The sequence below is a fragment of the Lates calcarifer genome, linkage group LG6 (genome assembly GCF_001640805.2).
Source record: "Lates calcarifer isolate ASB-BC8 linkage group LG6, TLL_Latcal_v3, whole genome shotgun sequence".
In the NCBI taxonomy this organism is placed as follows: domain Eukaryota; kingdom Metazoa; phylum Chordata; class Actinopteri; family Centropomidae; genus Lates; species Lates calcarifer.
In genome coordinates this window covers 14,815,421-14,831,043 of record NC_066838.1, presented here as the reverse complement: position 1 = coordinate 14,831,043, position 15,623 = coordinate 14,815,421, and the positions used below count along the sequence as shown (strand labels likewise).

Sequence of the window (15,623 nt, the reverse complement as noted above, 5' to 3'; positions counted from 1 at the left end):
TCACCTTCTAAAGTATTTTCAAGAAGGGCGTCTAGGGGGACAGTTTTGTCTTAAACTACCCCCTGCTAGTTCCAAGATGCAATTAGATCAGAAATAGATATTAGAGCAGAACATTTGAAGAGAGGGGATGTCTTTGATATGTCAGGTAGATGAGTAACTAGTCTCAGAGTCTGTACCTGGGTGTGGGCATTGCTGCCCTCTCATTAATCCATAGACACTCAGTCTACCCCTCAGTCGCCTCTCTTCATGCTCCATCTGATTGACAGTTGCGTGCGGGTTTGTGTATTTGAATTAAGAGGCGATTCACTGATCAAAGCACTAAATGAAGGCTTAATGAGAGGGATCTGAGATCAATAGAGTAAGATTTAGAAATAAGGACTTAAGAGTTAGAGAAAGGGCTGGAGGGCGGGACGATTACACTTACATCTTATTATCAATATTAATGCCGCAATGAATCAAAAGGAGGTTTAGCCTGGTGAGATTTGCTACCTGCTTTGTGAATTAATTTGATCACCTTATTTAAGGTTCAAAGGGATTAGCTGTTTGCACTTTGATACTAAAGAGGTGAGAGCTAAGCAAAGAGATAAGAGACAATGTGCTACAATTTACATTTATGAGCAGGGCTTCAGAAAGATGCTCCTTTTGCGGCTCATAAGATTTTATTCCCTCTCCTCCCCTATATTGTAAAACTGGATAAAAGCTGAACTTCTTGCCATAAGCAGATTTGTTTTGGTTTTGTAAGAACGTGGAGATCGCCCAAAAGGGTAAAAAAAAAAAAAAAAAGGAGAAGAACTATCAAAGGCAACAACTTCAGCTTGCAATAGCCTGCAGTAAAATGGAGATGAGGGGATATAGAAATGAATTGGAAAGGAGGGAGATAGAGTGAGGGAGGGCAGGCAGGGAGGTAGTAGAACCCAACATCAAACAATTTATCACTCTACCAGTCACAACATGCCTGGCCCTTGCCTCTCCCTGTGCTACCAACAAGTGCTGTAGACCCACATCAAACGCTTCCTCACAAACCGACTGTGTTTGCGCTTAGAGCCTGGGTTTGCTTTTCCTAAGTGCTATAAGTTGTTGTAATTATAATGTGTTTAACATAACCTGCCATGCTTCATCTTTCTAAACATTCTAGTCAGGGGTGGATTTCAGAAATTGTGCGTCTCCCCTCCTTGGAACCTCTTCATCATCTCAGCATGTCTCCAGAAATGGTCAACAGGCTTCAAAAATTGGCTTTGAGGCAGGAACATCCTCCTTGGAAGAGTTACAAAGCAACAGAACGTCTCCATAAAATGTCAGAACATGAGAGCGATACAGGGGAAGCAAGATCAACAGGGTTGTAAAACACTGGGAGGATTGTCTCTGGACAAACACTGCAGGTGGAGCTGCATCCAAGACCCCCACCCCCTTTTCCCCAATGCAGGCAAATGTCAACTTTAATGTTCAGCATCGCTCTGCATTGTATGGTTCTGATTATTACACCATCAGCAATATCTGACCTTTTCCGTTTTTATGACAGCAAAAGTTCAGATCGGCAATTCAATTGATGACAATAAATCAAAGTCTTGAATTTAATTCTGTAGCTTCAAGGTGTCACAAAACTTCGTTCAGCTTTGTTCTGCTCTTCAGATCCAGTTTGACTGTGATTCAAAGTCAACTGAATGGTTATCCAACTAACCTTTTACTTTCATCATCATTAGCTCATGCCTCACAGGCTGCAGCTGCAAGAATTAGCAAAGAAAACAGTGGACTGTTCAAACACCGCATGCACACACATACACACACACACTGCACGCTTCAAAAGTAAAAGAATCAGGTGAATGCTGACTTACACACATAAGCCCCCATGAATTACTACACACTTACACACACATTCACAGCCTGAGGGCAAATCTGTGGGCAGGCTTTGTCAAACCAAGACTCGGACGAATTCTGCTGAGTGGTCAGATCAGATATCGGTGAGGTCGACCGAAAAGCGTGTTCAAAAACTTTTGCGATTTCGCTACAGCGGGTGTTCTTTCATCGGCCCTGTGAGAATGAAACCAATACTTTCTGCTTTGTGAAATGCTGACCAGACTGTGTCTGGAGCGCAGAGTATAGAAGTCAAGAAACTTGGCACAGTCAACTTGGCACAGTGGCAGAGTTAAATTCTTAGTCTTGTTTGCTTATTTGGAGATCAGATATGCCCAGATTCAAGTCATATTTATGTTAATTTCTTACAGTTTTTGTGGCAACATATTGTTTATGTTGGGTTTTTTTTTTGTAGAAAATAATTGTTACCTGTCAAGATGAGTATAAAGAATCATATCTGGCATTTAACTCATTTAGTGTCTTGGCACCTACTGTATATGAATATTTTTCTAATCATACCCAACCATATGTATACTTAAAGGGCGACTTTGCCAGTTTTCAACCAGCTTTGAATAATTACAGTGTCATTATATAAGTGAACGCTGTTTACTTTGTTTACTACCAAAATTGTACTGATACAAAGCTGTTTGAAAATCATCAGAGTTGCCATTTAATGCTAAGAACAAGAAAAACATAAGTCTTTTTCACCAATCCCATCCTGACGTTCTCCTATAGTGTGTGTTTGTCTTGGCAAGGGCTTGTGTCTACGTGTATACTACTACTGTTGAGCTGCCCAGCTGAAACAAAGTCAAGGAGGACAAGAAAGCAGCAGCTTGGATGCTGAGCACAGAGCTTGCTCTCTAAACACTTTAAGGGCCATATATTCACTCTCTGAGTGAATATCAGGTTCCCCTTGCCTCCCCCTTGTATGCAGGACATCCCACGATATACTAGTGTATTGCTGCAGGCAGTTTCTTGGTAGGAGAGATCAGAGGCAGGCCAGAGTCATCAATCCCCATCACTGAGGTCTGTGCGTATCAGCAGTTCAGGGAATGACTGTTTCTTGTCATGAGTGAGTTGTGACTATGGCGGCTTATTAATTGAACATGAGCTGAATGATTTTGTACTCACAGTTCTGACAACAGGTGCAGTCGGTGGAAGGCTCTGGGCTGGATCTCACTGATGTTGTTCATACTCAGATCCCTAGAGAGAGAAAACGGGGAGCGTCAGCATCAAAGTATCAATGTGTATACCTTATCGATGTTCTTTTAAGATGTTTAAATGTTTTTCACATGGCGATCCATCATCGAGAGTGGGAGTAGGACACAGAGAGAGGTTATAGGGTTAGGTAGAGAGGTTGGAGGACGAAAGGGAGGAGAAGGAGATGTAGAAGAGAATTTTCCCCAATGAATCATTGTTGGGCAGCTGTAATTTCCTCCTCGTCCCAGTGACTCTTTCTCTTTTCCAGATGTCTCACTCTACGTACTCTTAGATCTGACCCCACAGTTTCCCTCCATATCTATCTCTCTCTCTTTCTCCATCTCTCTCTCTCTCTCTCTCTCTCTCTCTCTCTCTTTTATTTCTCCCCCAGGTTTCTCAGGAGACCACCTTCTTCCCACTTTGTTCAGAAATGTAACATAGACACACTCCATTTCTCCCTGTCTCTCTGACACACTCTGACGTGACAGGGTGTGTTTGGGGGTGAGTGTTGACGCAGCTGTGTTGTGGTCAAAGAGGGAGAGGTGCAGGATGCTCGGATACATGCATGCATGCACACACACACACACACACACACACACATAACCTATGAGGACTTAGTGTCAGCCTCTGGTAGAAAACATGTATAACCTTGTGGCCCCAGTCATGTAAGGTCATCTCTTTGATAAACACAATGAAAGCAAGGAGGTGTTACATCACCCCTTCTTTGCTTTCACAGCCCTTGGGGTCTCACATGAGTCTTCTAGAGTGAGGCTTGTGTGTGCGTGTGTGTCTCTGTGTGTGTGTATGATACTAACCATTGCTCATAAAGCCAGACCACCGGGCTAGCAAGTGTAAACTGTGCTCTCAGAAGCCCTTCGCAGTTGGGAGTTTTGACACACTGGCTGTTTGTTTGTCAAGTCAGCCAAGCTGACGGGGGGCTGGATGGATCTATCTGCAGGCGAGATCTATATTCAGCTTCAGGGGAGATGTGGAAAAAGCTCTATGCAACAGCACTCTCTTCACAAATTGAGTTGTTTGTAACCTTGTCAAAGATAACACTTAACATTAGACTCCGGGATGTTGACTTTCTGTGGGAGGAGGTGTGTTCTCACCATGTGATGAGCTTGCAATCTTTACCGTGTCCTTTTGCCATGAGATTTTGTAGGTCAGATAATTATGTAGTCTTTTTACAGCCTCTGCTGACATTGAATATTTTCCTTATGAAAGCATAATAATGGCATGTTAGTTTCCTTGCATGGGAATTTCCTGTTACGGATGCCCCCCTCCTGGGAGGTCTGACTGCGGAGGGAGAGAGGGGTTCAAGGTGTTTCTCAAGGACACATATGCAGGGCGGATACTTTCGATCAGTGTTGAAGGAAAATTGGTTTAACAGAACAAAGTAGGGAATTAATCTTACAATTTCAGTACTCACATCACCATTACTGACCTTAAACTTTACTACTCAGGTCCCTGCATTATTTGTACCTCATGTTCTGTTGGCACTCCATGAACAGAGGAGTGTTATTTTTGGTGAATAACAGCAAATTGATAGCTGGAGGTGGTAATGTGCCACTAAAAGGTTCCAATGGGAAATATTTCTATGGTTTTGCAGATGTTTAAGGGATTATAGGAAATTCATTCAACTTGTTTGTAAGGCCTTAAGGATACAGACAATCTAGTTTGGTGTGAAAATTTGAACATGATCCCATCCGCATTGCAAGAAAAACTCCACAGGGTGCCTTTAAATGATATGGCCTCATTTCTAATGTATGTTGAATTTAATTTATACAGAAAATTGTGCAGTTAAAAGTGAATGACACATGACTAAACTAGCAAATGTGGTAGGTACAAAATACAAAATCTTTCAAATGCACTTCATCAGCTCCTTTGAGCAACGTAATACAGTTTTATTCTTTAAAAAATAATAAATAAAAGTAAAATAATTCAGAAATGTAACAAATGAACAAATTACATATAATTTATTACTTTTTACATGTGAAAACCCCAAACACCATTACTGATGTGGGATGCCATCATGGGACCTCAAGTCTAGCTCTGCACAAAAGCACTGCAGTGATGTCATGTAAATTATATGCTTCATGTCCGTCCCATTTTTTGGCACAATCTGCTCCGGCTCCAGGCAGTAATTTGGGAATGAATACAACAAGTGTAATGCACTACTGCTTGATTAAAGTCAGAGGTAAATATAAGTGATAACAAAGTTGCCATGGAAATGACACAGCAAGCAGTAACAGCAAACAAATTGACATAATCAAGACTGGGTGACATCACGTATGACACAGGAGGCAAATGATCACCTCATGGGGCCTCATGAACAATACACACACACCCCTTAATCCTATTCATTGTCTGTGTACTAATATTTGACTGAGAGAAATATTTACTGGAACATTCGAGAGGGGGGATCATTAACGCATAGCAACATGCACACGCACACACACACACACACACACACACACACACACACACAAGCAGGCATACAAACATCGCCCAGCTTCTGGGGATGCGCTCACGGATGGAGGCAACTCTCCATTATCTGGTCCTGATTAAAGAAGCCATAAACAAACGTTGTGTGAAGTCCATAACAGCGGCTTCACTCAGACAGAATAAACACGCAGCAATGGAGAGAGAAAATGTTTAAAAATAAAGACACACAGTGGTGAGTCATGGGGAAAGGTTGAATGCAGCTCAGCTCGGCTGTGCTCTCCAACGAGCTCATTGGGAAGCCGGAGAGAGAGAGAGACATTTCTGCTGTGCAGGCCAAGGCCTCCGCTGACAACTTGACGTATCGTTGGAAGGCGCTGCGCTATGGCTTGTTTTTAAAATCAAATAACAGCTGTGGCTTTTTTAAACCATGATAATTATGATTGATGACTACCACATGTGCATTGTGTCGGCTGGCGCTGTGACGTGCAGATATTTTCAACGCAAATAAACGGCCACAAAAGAAATGAGAAAGAGAGCACTTAAAGATTTTGCAGGCTCTGTAGTGTATGGGAGTTTCACAATTAGAATTGGGGTTTCTGTGTCCCCATTTTATAGGGATCTCTAACGTCTCTGTGTGTGTGTGTGTCCTGTGTGAGAGAGAGAGAGAGAGGGAGTGCAAGTATGTGTGTCAGTATCTGTGCCTGTGCAATATTTTTTCCATTTATAGGTGGCTGCGGTGTGTGTGGTAAGATGTCTGTCGCTCATTTTCACACCCCTATTGTTTTCCAGTCAGCCTGCAGATGTGGTGGGTACAGTCCCTGGTTGTGCTTTCACCACATCATACATTGACGCTGCCGTGGCATGGAAACGGACTGCTCTGTGGGTCTGCGTGTGTGTGTGTGTGTGTGTGTGTGGAGTTCACATGGTTTCTTTATTTTTCATGTGAGTATTCAGTAGGGAACCGTCCTGCCCTATCTTGGCCATCGCGGCGTCAAGAAAGGAGCCAGATATTGCTCGCAGAACAACACATCTCTCAACTGACAGAGGCACACAGGCAGTCCCCTCCCCTCAGATCTCCGTCTGCCGCTGAATGATGAACTAAAGACTCCTGAGCAGCACTGGCAGCCAAGGATGCAGACATGGAGACCCGTGCTCATCCCTCAACAAACACACAAATGTGCCTCTTAACTGTTCTTTTTATCCCCCTTTGCTGTGAATCTGCAGAATGACTGACAAAGCCCCCAGTGATCTCTTTCTGTTTCCCTGGAGAGGAATTAGATTTTCATGTGCATGCATGTAATTTGTGTGTTTAAGCACAGTAGCTCGTGTGAAATCGAGGCCAATCTTGCAGCAATTGGAGGAGAAAGGAGAAATGGACATTTTTCCATTCCTATTCCCTCCATTGTTCCATGATTTGCAGATATACAATGTGCTCTGATAGATCGTTTAGTCTTTCCTCTCCAAAGTGTGTGCATGCTTATGTGCATGTGAATGTAAGAGAGGAAGGTTTGGCATGGGAAGAAAGGTAAAGTGCTGGATATTTGACTGCTTTATGCTGTGATTAATAGAGTAACCATGGCAAGGAACTTGTTTTAAGGGGGGAACGGAAGCATGAAGAAGCAGAGGTACATTTCCATTCATCAGCCTTGGCCCTTTCTCTCCCTCTCTCTTATGCCACTCTGTCGCTCACACTCACTCTTTCTCTCCCCACCTCAGTTTCAGATTTCAAGTGGAGCATGGGGTTACACAGTCCGGTAGTTACAATAATGTGATTTATCATATTTCCTCTTCGCCGTCAACAGAACTACTGAAGTATGTTATCGGTCCTGTGATCAAAGGCAGTGTGTGTGTGGGTGTGAATGTGCCCCTAGCTCCATTGTAGCCGATTTCAAACTGGAAGCATTTCTGACAAGAGCTGGTGATTTAGCGCAGCAAAACAACTGGCCACATCATATGAAAAACACCCGCTGTTTACGTTCGGAGACGAACACACACACACACACACACACACTACATCCACGGGCACTCGTACACACTCCAGTCTCCGTGTGGCTTTTGTGGGGTGGATGATGGACCACCCTGGTGAGTGAATATGCCCTCAGACTGGGATAGATGTGATCAGCAGTCAGGTGTCTGTTTCTAGCATCAGCGCTGAAATGTGTCACTCAGACAAAGCTGAGCTGGAGAGGCCTGAGGAGAGATGACGTGATACATTTCACTTTGGAGAATTCTATTGTCTCCAAGTTAAAACAACAACCAAAAAAAACTTGGTATGGAAAAGTTTCTGGCATGTTGTTCAAGCATAAAATTGCATGCAGGTATTGTACATAACAATGTAGGCGAAAGCATGTAAACAAACAGGCTTACATTGTTGCCCTTGAGAAGGATGTTTTTCACAATTCTCTTTCTCTCTCTTACATGTACACACACTCATACACACAAAATCACTACAAAAGAGCTATATAGCCTGAGGTCTTCCCTCTCACTTCCTCCTCTTGCTCTCTCTTTCTTCTTGCCTTCCTGCCAAACCCTTTCTCCCTCACTCAGGTGGAGGCTCTTACCGAACAAACAGCCAATAATGGCGGTAAGCCCTGCACCTTTGAAGGCGGCTTATCTGTGAGGGAACATTAGAGTAATAGATCTTTAGTGGAAATCAACAGCCAGAGTCTTGCCCAGAGGGCAGGAGTTCTGCACTAGCACTGCTTGAGCCACACCTTGGCTGCCTTTTACAGTAACTATGACAGTAATGTCTTCAGTCGGATTCAGCCAGTCTGATCCTCTCCGCTTAGTTCTTTGAAACAGTTAAGGCCACGATGAAAGAGGATCTTTTATGCCACACAATACAACTGGTAGTCAATGCTCGGGCGCCGCCTTAAAGAGGGCCTAAATGGTGCATTTGTGTGTGGGTGTGTGTGTCTGTGTGTGTGTGGGTGTGTGTGTGTGTGTGTGTGTGTGTGTGTGTATGTGAGAGACAGAGAGGGAGAGAGAAAATGCATGTGTGTACTGTGAGTGAGGGTGAGGTCTAAGTGTGTTTGCTTTTTTCTATCTGAATAGACTGACTGCTCTGGCATTCAGTTTCTCTCGCAGTCACACATGAGCTTGCACACACACACACACACACGTAGATGCACACGCGCACACACACACACACAAAGAGTCAGGAAGGAGGGTACAATGCTGTCCTGCCCTCCTCCTTCCTCTAAAGATGTATGTTTTTTTCTCTTCTCCCTCTCTCCCAGACTTCCTGGGAGGGGTACACTGCCCTTTGTGTCCGAAGGCACTCTCTCTTTATCTTTCCCTCTCTTATTCTCTCTTTCTCTCATTCATGGGGCACAAAGAGCGAGGGAGAGGGCGAGGAGAAGTCTTTCACCTGGACAAGGAGGACCACGGGGAGGACCCGGGCCACAAAAGACCAGAAAGGGAGGGAGAAAGAGAAAAAAAGACAGAGATAACAAGGCAGAAAAGGGAGATGCGTCTGTGTTTTTGTGTTCCCATGTTTTGTGCTCTTTTCCGCTCGCTGCGGTTTAGCGGAGAATGACAGGCGGATGTCTGGGCGGAGAGAGCGGCTGTTTAGTCTGAGGCCATGTCATGGGAAACATATTCATGCCCTCTGGGACTTATTCATACCCTGGTATACCGCGCACTCACACATACACACGTGCATGTACACACTCTATGTCCGTTCCTTGTCCTCCCACACATACCCTGTCATGAGATGGAGGGGAGGGGGGGGGTGAAAGGTCAAGCACTTCAGTAATGGAACAGGAAGTGTTGGAACAGTCGGCGCTACACAACATACAACTAACTCCAACATGTGGACAGGACTGACAGGCAGCTGTTGTGGGTAGGACATAGCTCTGGAAGGCAGAAAGGCATTCATAGCCCTGCCCATAGTCTACTAATCTGTTGTTTGGCATGTATAGTTTGCCTGGCTTTCATATATGTTTGTTACGTGACAAGTGCCAGAAAACATTTTTCTCCTACTTTCTAAATCAAAGCTAACAATTCATGCCACATAAAAGAGACGTTTCAAGCTCACAGGGCAAACGCACGCCACTGATGTGTGGAAGAGGGTTACAAATTTCACCGCTTTTCCACACATCCTGAAAAGGTATCTCTTACAGAGGTGTTTTTTCCTGCACACTGATTCGAGGCAGATTCTCAGCAGTGGATACAACGGTAAATGAAACCCGATGAGTATTAGTGTCAGGCTCTATTATGACTTCATTTGGTTGAATGGCAGAAACAGGAGGACACTGGATCTAGTTAGAAGACCGCTCAAATCCACTCCTGGCTCACTGCTCCTTAACTGCTGCACTCGCAGATCTATGATCAGCTCATCTGCTCCATATATTTAACAGTACCCACGGATAACATCTAGAAGTGAACTTAGATCAGCACTCACTGAAATCTTACCCCATACCAATGAGGACATGTGGCTGCTGTTGGTTTAAAGAGATTTAGTTTGGCTCCTTGCCATGCATGTAAAAAGTCCAGATTTCCTCTTTTGCTCCTTCTCAGACATGTAATAGAGACATAAGTAAGTCTGGCTGCAGTTGCAGAGGCTCTGCAGTGGCAGTATTTCCTCCAGCCTCCCTTTACAGCAGATGAAAAATACACCTGTGAAGTCCAGTCGTAGCGAGAAGTAATACTATTGCCTTATGCCAATCGGAGTGACCTGACTGCTGTTTCTGCATTCAGACCACTTAACCTGACCCTCCAAAATTAAGAGTTCTGAAAAAGATTTTATCATTCTCTCTCTCCCTTCTTCATTCATCTCTTCACCTTCTGTTTTCTACATCCCGTCTTCCACTTTCTGGACATTCCTGTGCAGTTACCCACGTTTGGCTATGCTTTGTGTGTGCCCTGAGGTGTGTGTGCACATGTGTGTGACATTTAAGTGTGTCTGTGATTGCCTCTTTGTTCCCTTTAGCTAACTCCCGTCCCAGTGGTCCATTCTCCCGACCTAATCCCTGCTAGCATCGCTGTATCAGCACTGCTCTGTGGGATGCTTTGATGCTGCGCAGGGGGATTGGATAGGGCATTAACCATCATTAAGTCAGTATGTGCATGTGAGTGTGTGTGTGGGTGCGTGCAAGCATGGATGCGTGTACATACATCCATGTTTTCTTGTGTGTAATGTGCACAAGAGGGTCTTGTGGGTATGTGTGTGTGTGTCTGTGTGTGAGAAAGAGAGAGAGAGAGAGTGTGTGTACGCTGTTGGAAAGGGAATTAAGTATCATTAGCTCTTACTAGTCATCACCTGCACACTGCCAGCCCCACATGAGCCACTTTAGTCAGCAGGCCTGGCCAGCGATCACACAGATAGGCAGACAGAGACAGACAGACCCATGTTGAGGTACAGAGGGAACTTTGAGAGCTATGTCTTACACACATCGCTATCAACACTCATACTCATGTATGCCTATAGCTCATTATTTTAGTTTTTTATCAACAAAGATCTGCGAAATGATTGTGTTCTTTCAAATTATAAAAACGGGTGAAAACCAGATTTGCAGCACACAGCAACGACCCATTAATCTTTAAACCTCATCAGCACCTCATCAACAGCGGAGTTCTGTCCTCTCTCTATTTTTTCTTTACCTTTTATTACCAAAAACATTTTCCGAGCTGTTTTCATCACAAAAGGAAGAAATTTAGCTTTTAGTTCTGTTTAACCTAGCTGTTACAAAGTGCTTTACAGAAGCGAGAGAAAGGAAAAAGAAACAGAAGATACAAACATGATGAGACAAAACGTGAGAGACATGCCAAAGAAAACAAGTGAGTTTTAAGATGTTTTTTTTTTTTTTTTTTTTTTTTTATGTTGGCGCCTCCTCTAACATCCAAGGAGAAACAACAGCAAAAGAGGATCTCGTGTCCTGTGAATTGTGGTAAACAAAAGCTTCTGACTGCATGGAGACACAAAATACAAAATTAGTTACTAAATCCTTTTTAGAAAATGTGGTATTTTCTGGTGAAAATCAATAGCGATGAAAGAAAAAAACTAGTCACACACGTGTTATCTGATCCTAAGTATGGATTGGCACAAATGACAGCATGCATGGGTCATAGGTGCACATGCGTATAGATCTACACATATACATGCATACACGCTTTGTCGTGGCCTGGCCCAGGATAGGACAATGCCTTCTCTGTAGTGGAAAAGAGAGGGCTAGTGCACTTGCACAGATTCACGTACACGCATGCACTCATACACACACACACACACACACACGCAAACATTCCCATGGATTCCCAGGGTTGGAAAGGGGCTGAATAGGAATCTGGGCCATGCAGGCATTCTGAATCCTCTCAGTCAGAAGCAGCCCTTCACCCTTCAACCACACGTCACAGGGAGCACATTCCTAGCCCCCGTGTCATACTTGCGTCACGCCACTATCACACGAAACATACAGATTCGCATATTCGGTCAATGAGCGTGGGTCTGACCCCAACAAATACCGATGTGCCCATGCCCATGTGCACATGCATGTGCACATATGGTCCAGAGACATAAGTCCGCTTTACTTCCTTGAGCTCCACCTCCTCCGCCCTAGTAACCTTCAAGATCTTGTGTCGTGATTGCTTTCTGCGTTTTTCTAAAGAACAGGATATGGAGCGGTAGAGCACACTATGGCCTCTGTGTCTTCTCTGCCTGCCACTCCTGAGGGAATTGTCATTGTTTCCATTGTTGTCCTCTACCTGCCTACCTGCCGTCTGTCCCTGAGCGACATTTAAAAGCCTCCCAGGTTGCTCTCAGGAAACCACAAACCACTGCTCTGTCCAACGCCAACTGCCTATCCCTTCTCTCCAACACCCTTCTGGCATAAATATCACTTTTGTTGCAGGCGGAAATGGCTTTTTCTTTTTTTCTTTTTTGCTGGTGTTCACCGCAGGGGCCTCCAGGGAATCTAGGAGAGAGCTGAGGAATTGACACTTTGAGGCAAACACTTCAAGTTTGCGGGAAGGAAGGAAGGGACAAAAGGGTGAATGAGGGATGGAAAAAATGAAGGAAGGAAATGTGAAAAAAGGAAAAAAAGTTGTGCTTCTTTATCCAACTTTTTAAGCAGAACAGATTAACTATGATCGCATGTGTCACTGTTTTCTTCCTCTGTATAATCAGAGGTGCGTAACTCTCTCCCCCAGCTCTGATCACAGCTGACAGTTAGTTGGCTTGTAGCCAAAGCCCCTCCTCCTCCCAACCGACACACACACACACACACACACCTTGAAAACATTTACACCATTTGGCTTGGGTACACACCCTTCACTTTTCTCGCCCGCTGCCCTGAGCTATATGCATTCATTTAGAATTTTCAAGAAGCACAGTGCACATCAGTGATCATACATTTACACTTAGTGCTGCATGACCAGCTTCAACACCTGCTCTGAAAACCCGCACACACACAGACACACACACACAGCACTTAATGTATAGATTCTTCTTCTACCTGAAAGAGGCCAGTGGAAACAGGTGAGGAAAGGAGAATAGGTGGGAAGAAGGACAGACAGAGAGAGAGAGGGAGAGAGGGACAGAGGGAGGGAGTGGAACGTAGTTGAGGTGGGGGGCTACCATAGACGCCTGGAGCCAGGACACTGATGCTGAAGCTGATAGCTGCTGTATAGAGGACCCTCCACTGACAGTACACACACAAACACACACACACCCACACACACAGACACACTGTTCTCGTTTCTCTGCACTTGTCTTACGTTTGTTCATTATTTCCCCTCAAATCCTCCCAACCCCCCCACCCCCTCCATCGCCTCACAATTTCTCTCTCTCTCTTTTTGTGTGTGTGTGTGTCTCTCTCTCTCAGACATGATGTTTACAGTGTGACCCCCGGTTGCTCATGATAGGAATCGTTCCATCAACATAATGGCTAAATGACACGCACACAACTGTTACAGTCACTGCCACCACAAAGAGGCAGGATGTTGTCTCCTGCATGTGTATGTACAGTATGTGTGTGTGCTTGTGTGTATTTGTATGTGTATACTCCTTCTTAACCTCAGCTGGGTCTTCCAATGCACATTTTTCTGTCACTAATTTCTAATCCTCACCTTTATCCTTGTCAGTTTTTTTGCCCCTTTTCTTCATCCTCCCTCCCTCTATTTTTCTTGCTTCACCTCCACTGGCCAAAAAAAAAAAAAAAAAAAAACTTAGCAGTCTGGGTGGTCTTCACACACACACACACACACACACATACACACACACGTGCGCAGGCGCTCACACACTCCTTGGTTTTCCTCTGTCTGGTAATGCGCTAGCTGTGGTTTCCTGGCCTCGGCCAAAACACCGTTAGAAGTTCACCGCACTCACCGCTACCACAAAGCATCACCTAATCGCTGCTCAACTCCAGCCCCAGACTCGCATACAAATGCACACACACATACTCTTACACACCCGTGTGCACACAGTGAAGCCCGCTCAGGGAAGTGTGAGTAAACATAAGCACCTGACAACCTTCCAAACTGACTCTGTCAGGATATCACACCAGCCAGAGAGTGAACATATAACATGATTAGATATTTACTTTTAGTAGGTATAAATCTATGTGGGGGACAGCTGACTAATTCATTTTCTCCCAGCTAACATTTGAGACAGACAACCTACTGATTGTGTCACTGTGAAGCCACCTCTTATGACAAGTTACTTTGCTTGCAGTTACGCGTAAAACAGCTCAGATCCCTCGATGTACATACAGTACGCAGTGTTCTCGAACTCAACACACATCAGTGCACGTGCACACACACGTACATGCAGATACACAAACCCTTGGGCAGTGTCTTTCCTCTCTAATCTGATATCAAAGAGAGGGGCTTTCAAAGAGTCTCACATGACAGCTCATTTCATACGTTGCCCACGGAAAAGACTATTGTCATAAATCTCTACCCACTTTGCTCGAAGTCGCCCGGAGCATCTTTACCTCAGAATGGTTAAATTCCTTCACAGAGTCACCCTGCATTCAGCTCAGCATTATGATATGATTGCTCCTTTCAGATTCACATTTAATTAAGTTTCTACCTATGTGGAATGGGATGGTCCAAGTGAATCATGCATTGCCTGGATTGCCCTCTCGGTCGCTATAGCACGTACAGTTGTGCTCACTTTGAAGAGCTCTCCGATGACACGGGTGAATGATGTCATATACTTTCACAGCATTGTGTGGATGTGGTTTGTAATGTGGACCGTTCCCAAGCAAATCCCTGTGACCTCGGCAGCCTACAGTATGTGCTGGGAGGCTAATCCAGCCTCCACAGCACAGTGGGGCGTGCTGGACGGTTTGACAGATCCTGGTGGGGATTGGACTGGCTCTCCGCTGTCGTAACCTTTTATACTCCTAGGACGAAATGAGAAACTGTAGCCTGCTGTGCCGGGTTTCTGGGATTTGTGTGCGTATGCGGGCAGGGTTAGGGAGAGAATGTTGTCTTGTTTGCGTTTGATGATTTTTATCAGCGAGGCAAAAGAGAAATCTGTGATTCTTGTGCGCGGTGTCTTAATTTGTTGCGGCGTCTCTCCTGCTGTCCTACATTCCCCTCCTCTTCTCATCTGCAGTAATGTGTGTTTGTGACTATGTGTGTGTGTGTGTGTGTGTGTGTGTGTGTGTGGGCATGTGCGGTTGGTCCCTGAGTTTATTTATCTTATTCTAAATCAGCCCTCAAACACACTAATTGGTCCAGTTCCACCGTTAGGTAACGAGAGGAAATGAACAATTACTCTTGTGTTTGTAGGGAGTGATGTGTGTTTGTGTGTATATCTGTGTGTGTGTGTGTGTCTATGTGTGTTTATGGCTGTAGTGGATCAGTTAAGAGCAGTGTAGATTTCCACAGAGGGAGTCTCAGGTCATCACTGTTTTTATTTCAGAGGAGGGCTGAAAGGCTCAACACTCTCCCTCTCAGATTCATCCCTCCTTGTGTATGACTGTGTGTGTGTGTGTGTGTGTGAGTGAGTGAGTGAGTGAGAGTGTGTGTGTGTGTGTGTGTGTGTGTGTGTGTGTGTGTGTGTGTGCGCGCACTGGCTTAGTTGTGTGGCATGCCCTGTTGTTGGACCGACCGCCTGATGTTCTCATAGGTAGAGAGATTCCTGGATGGAGTTAGAGACCGTATTTCACCACCATAAA

The 15,623-nt window shown here is 44.7% G+C and overlaps 2 protein-coding genes across 2 annotated transcripts in view; one reads left to right on the top strand and one right to left on the bottom strand.

Annotated features, from left to right (window-relative positions):
- Positions 1–15,623, top strand: part of LOC108877937 (uncharacterized) — a 51,870-nt gene that overhangs the window by 13,293 nt on the left and 22,954 nt on the right. The gene's annotated exons all lie outside the window — the stretch shown is intronic.
- Positions 1–15,623, bottom strand: part of LOC108877942 (leucine-rich repeat-containing G-protein coupled receptor 6) — a 37,715-nt gene that overhangs the window by 19,226 nt on the left and 2,866 nt on the right. Inside the window, exon 2 of the mRNA XM_018668198.2 lies at positions 2,983–3,054. Within this exon, the coding sequence (XP_018523714.1) occupies positions 2,983–3,054 (72 nt within the window). The remainder of the gene's footprint in view (positions 1–2,982; positions 3,055–15,623) is intronic.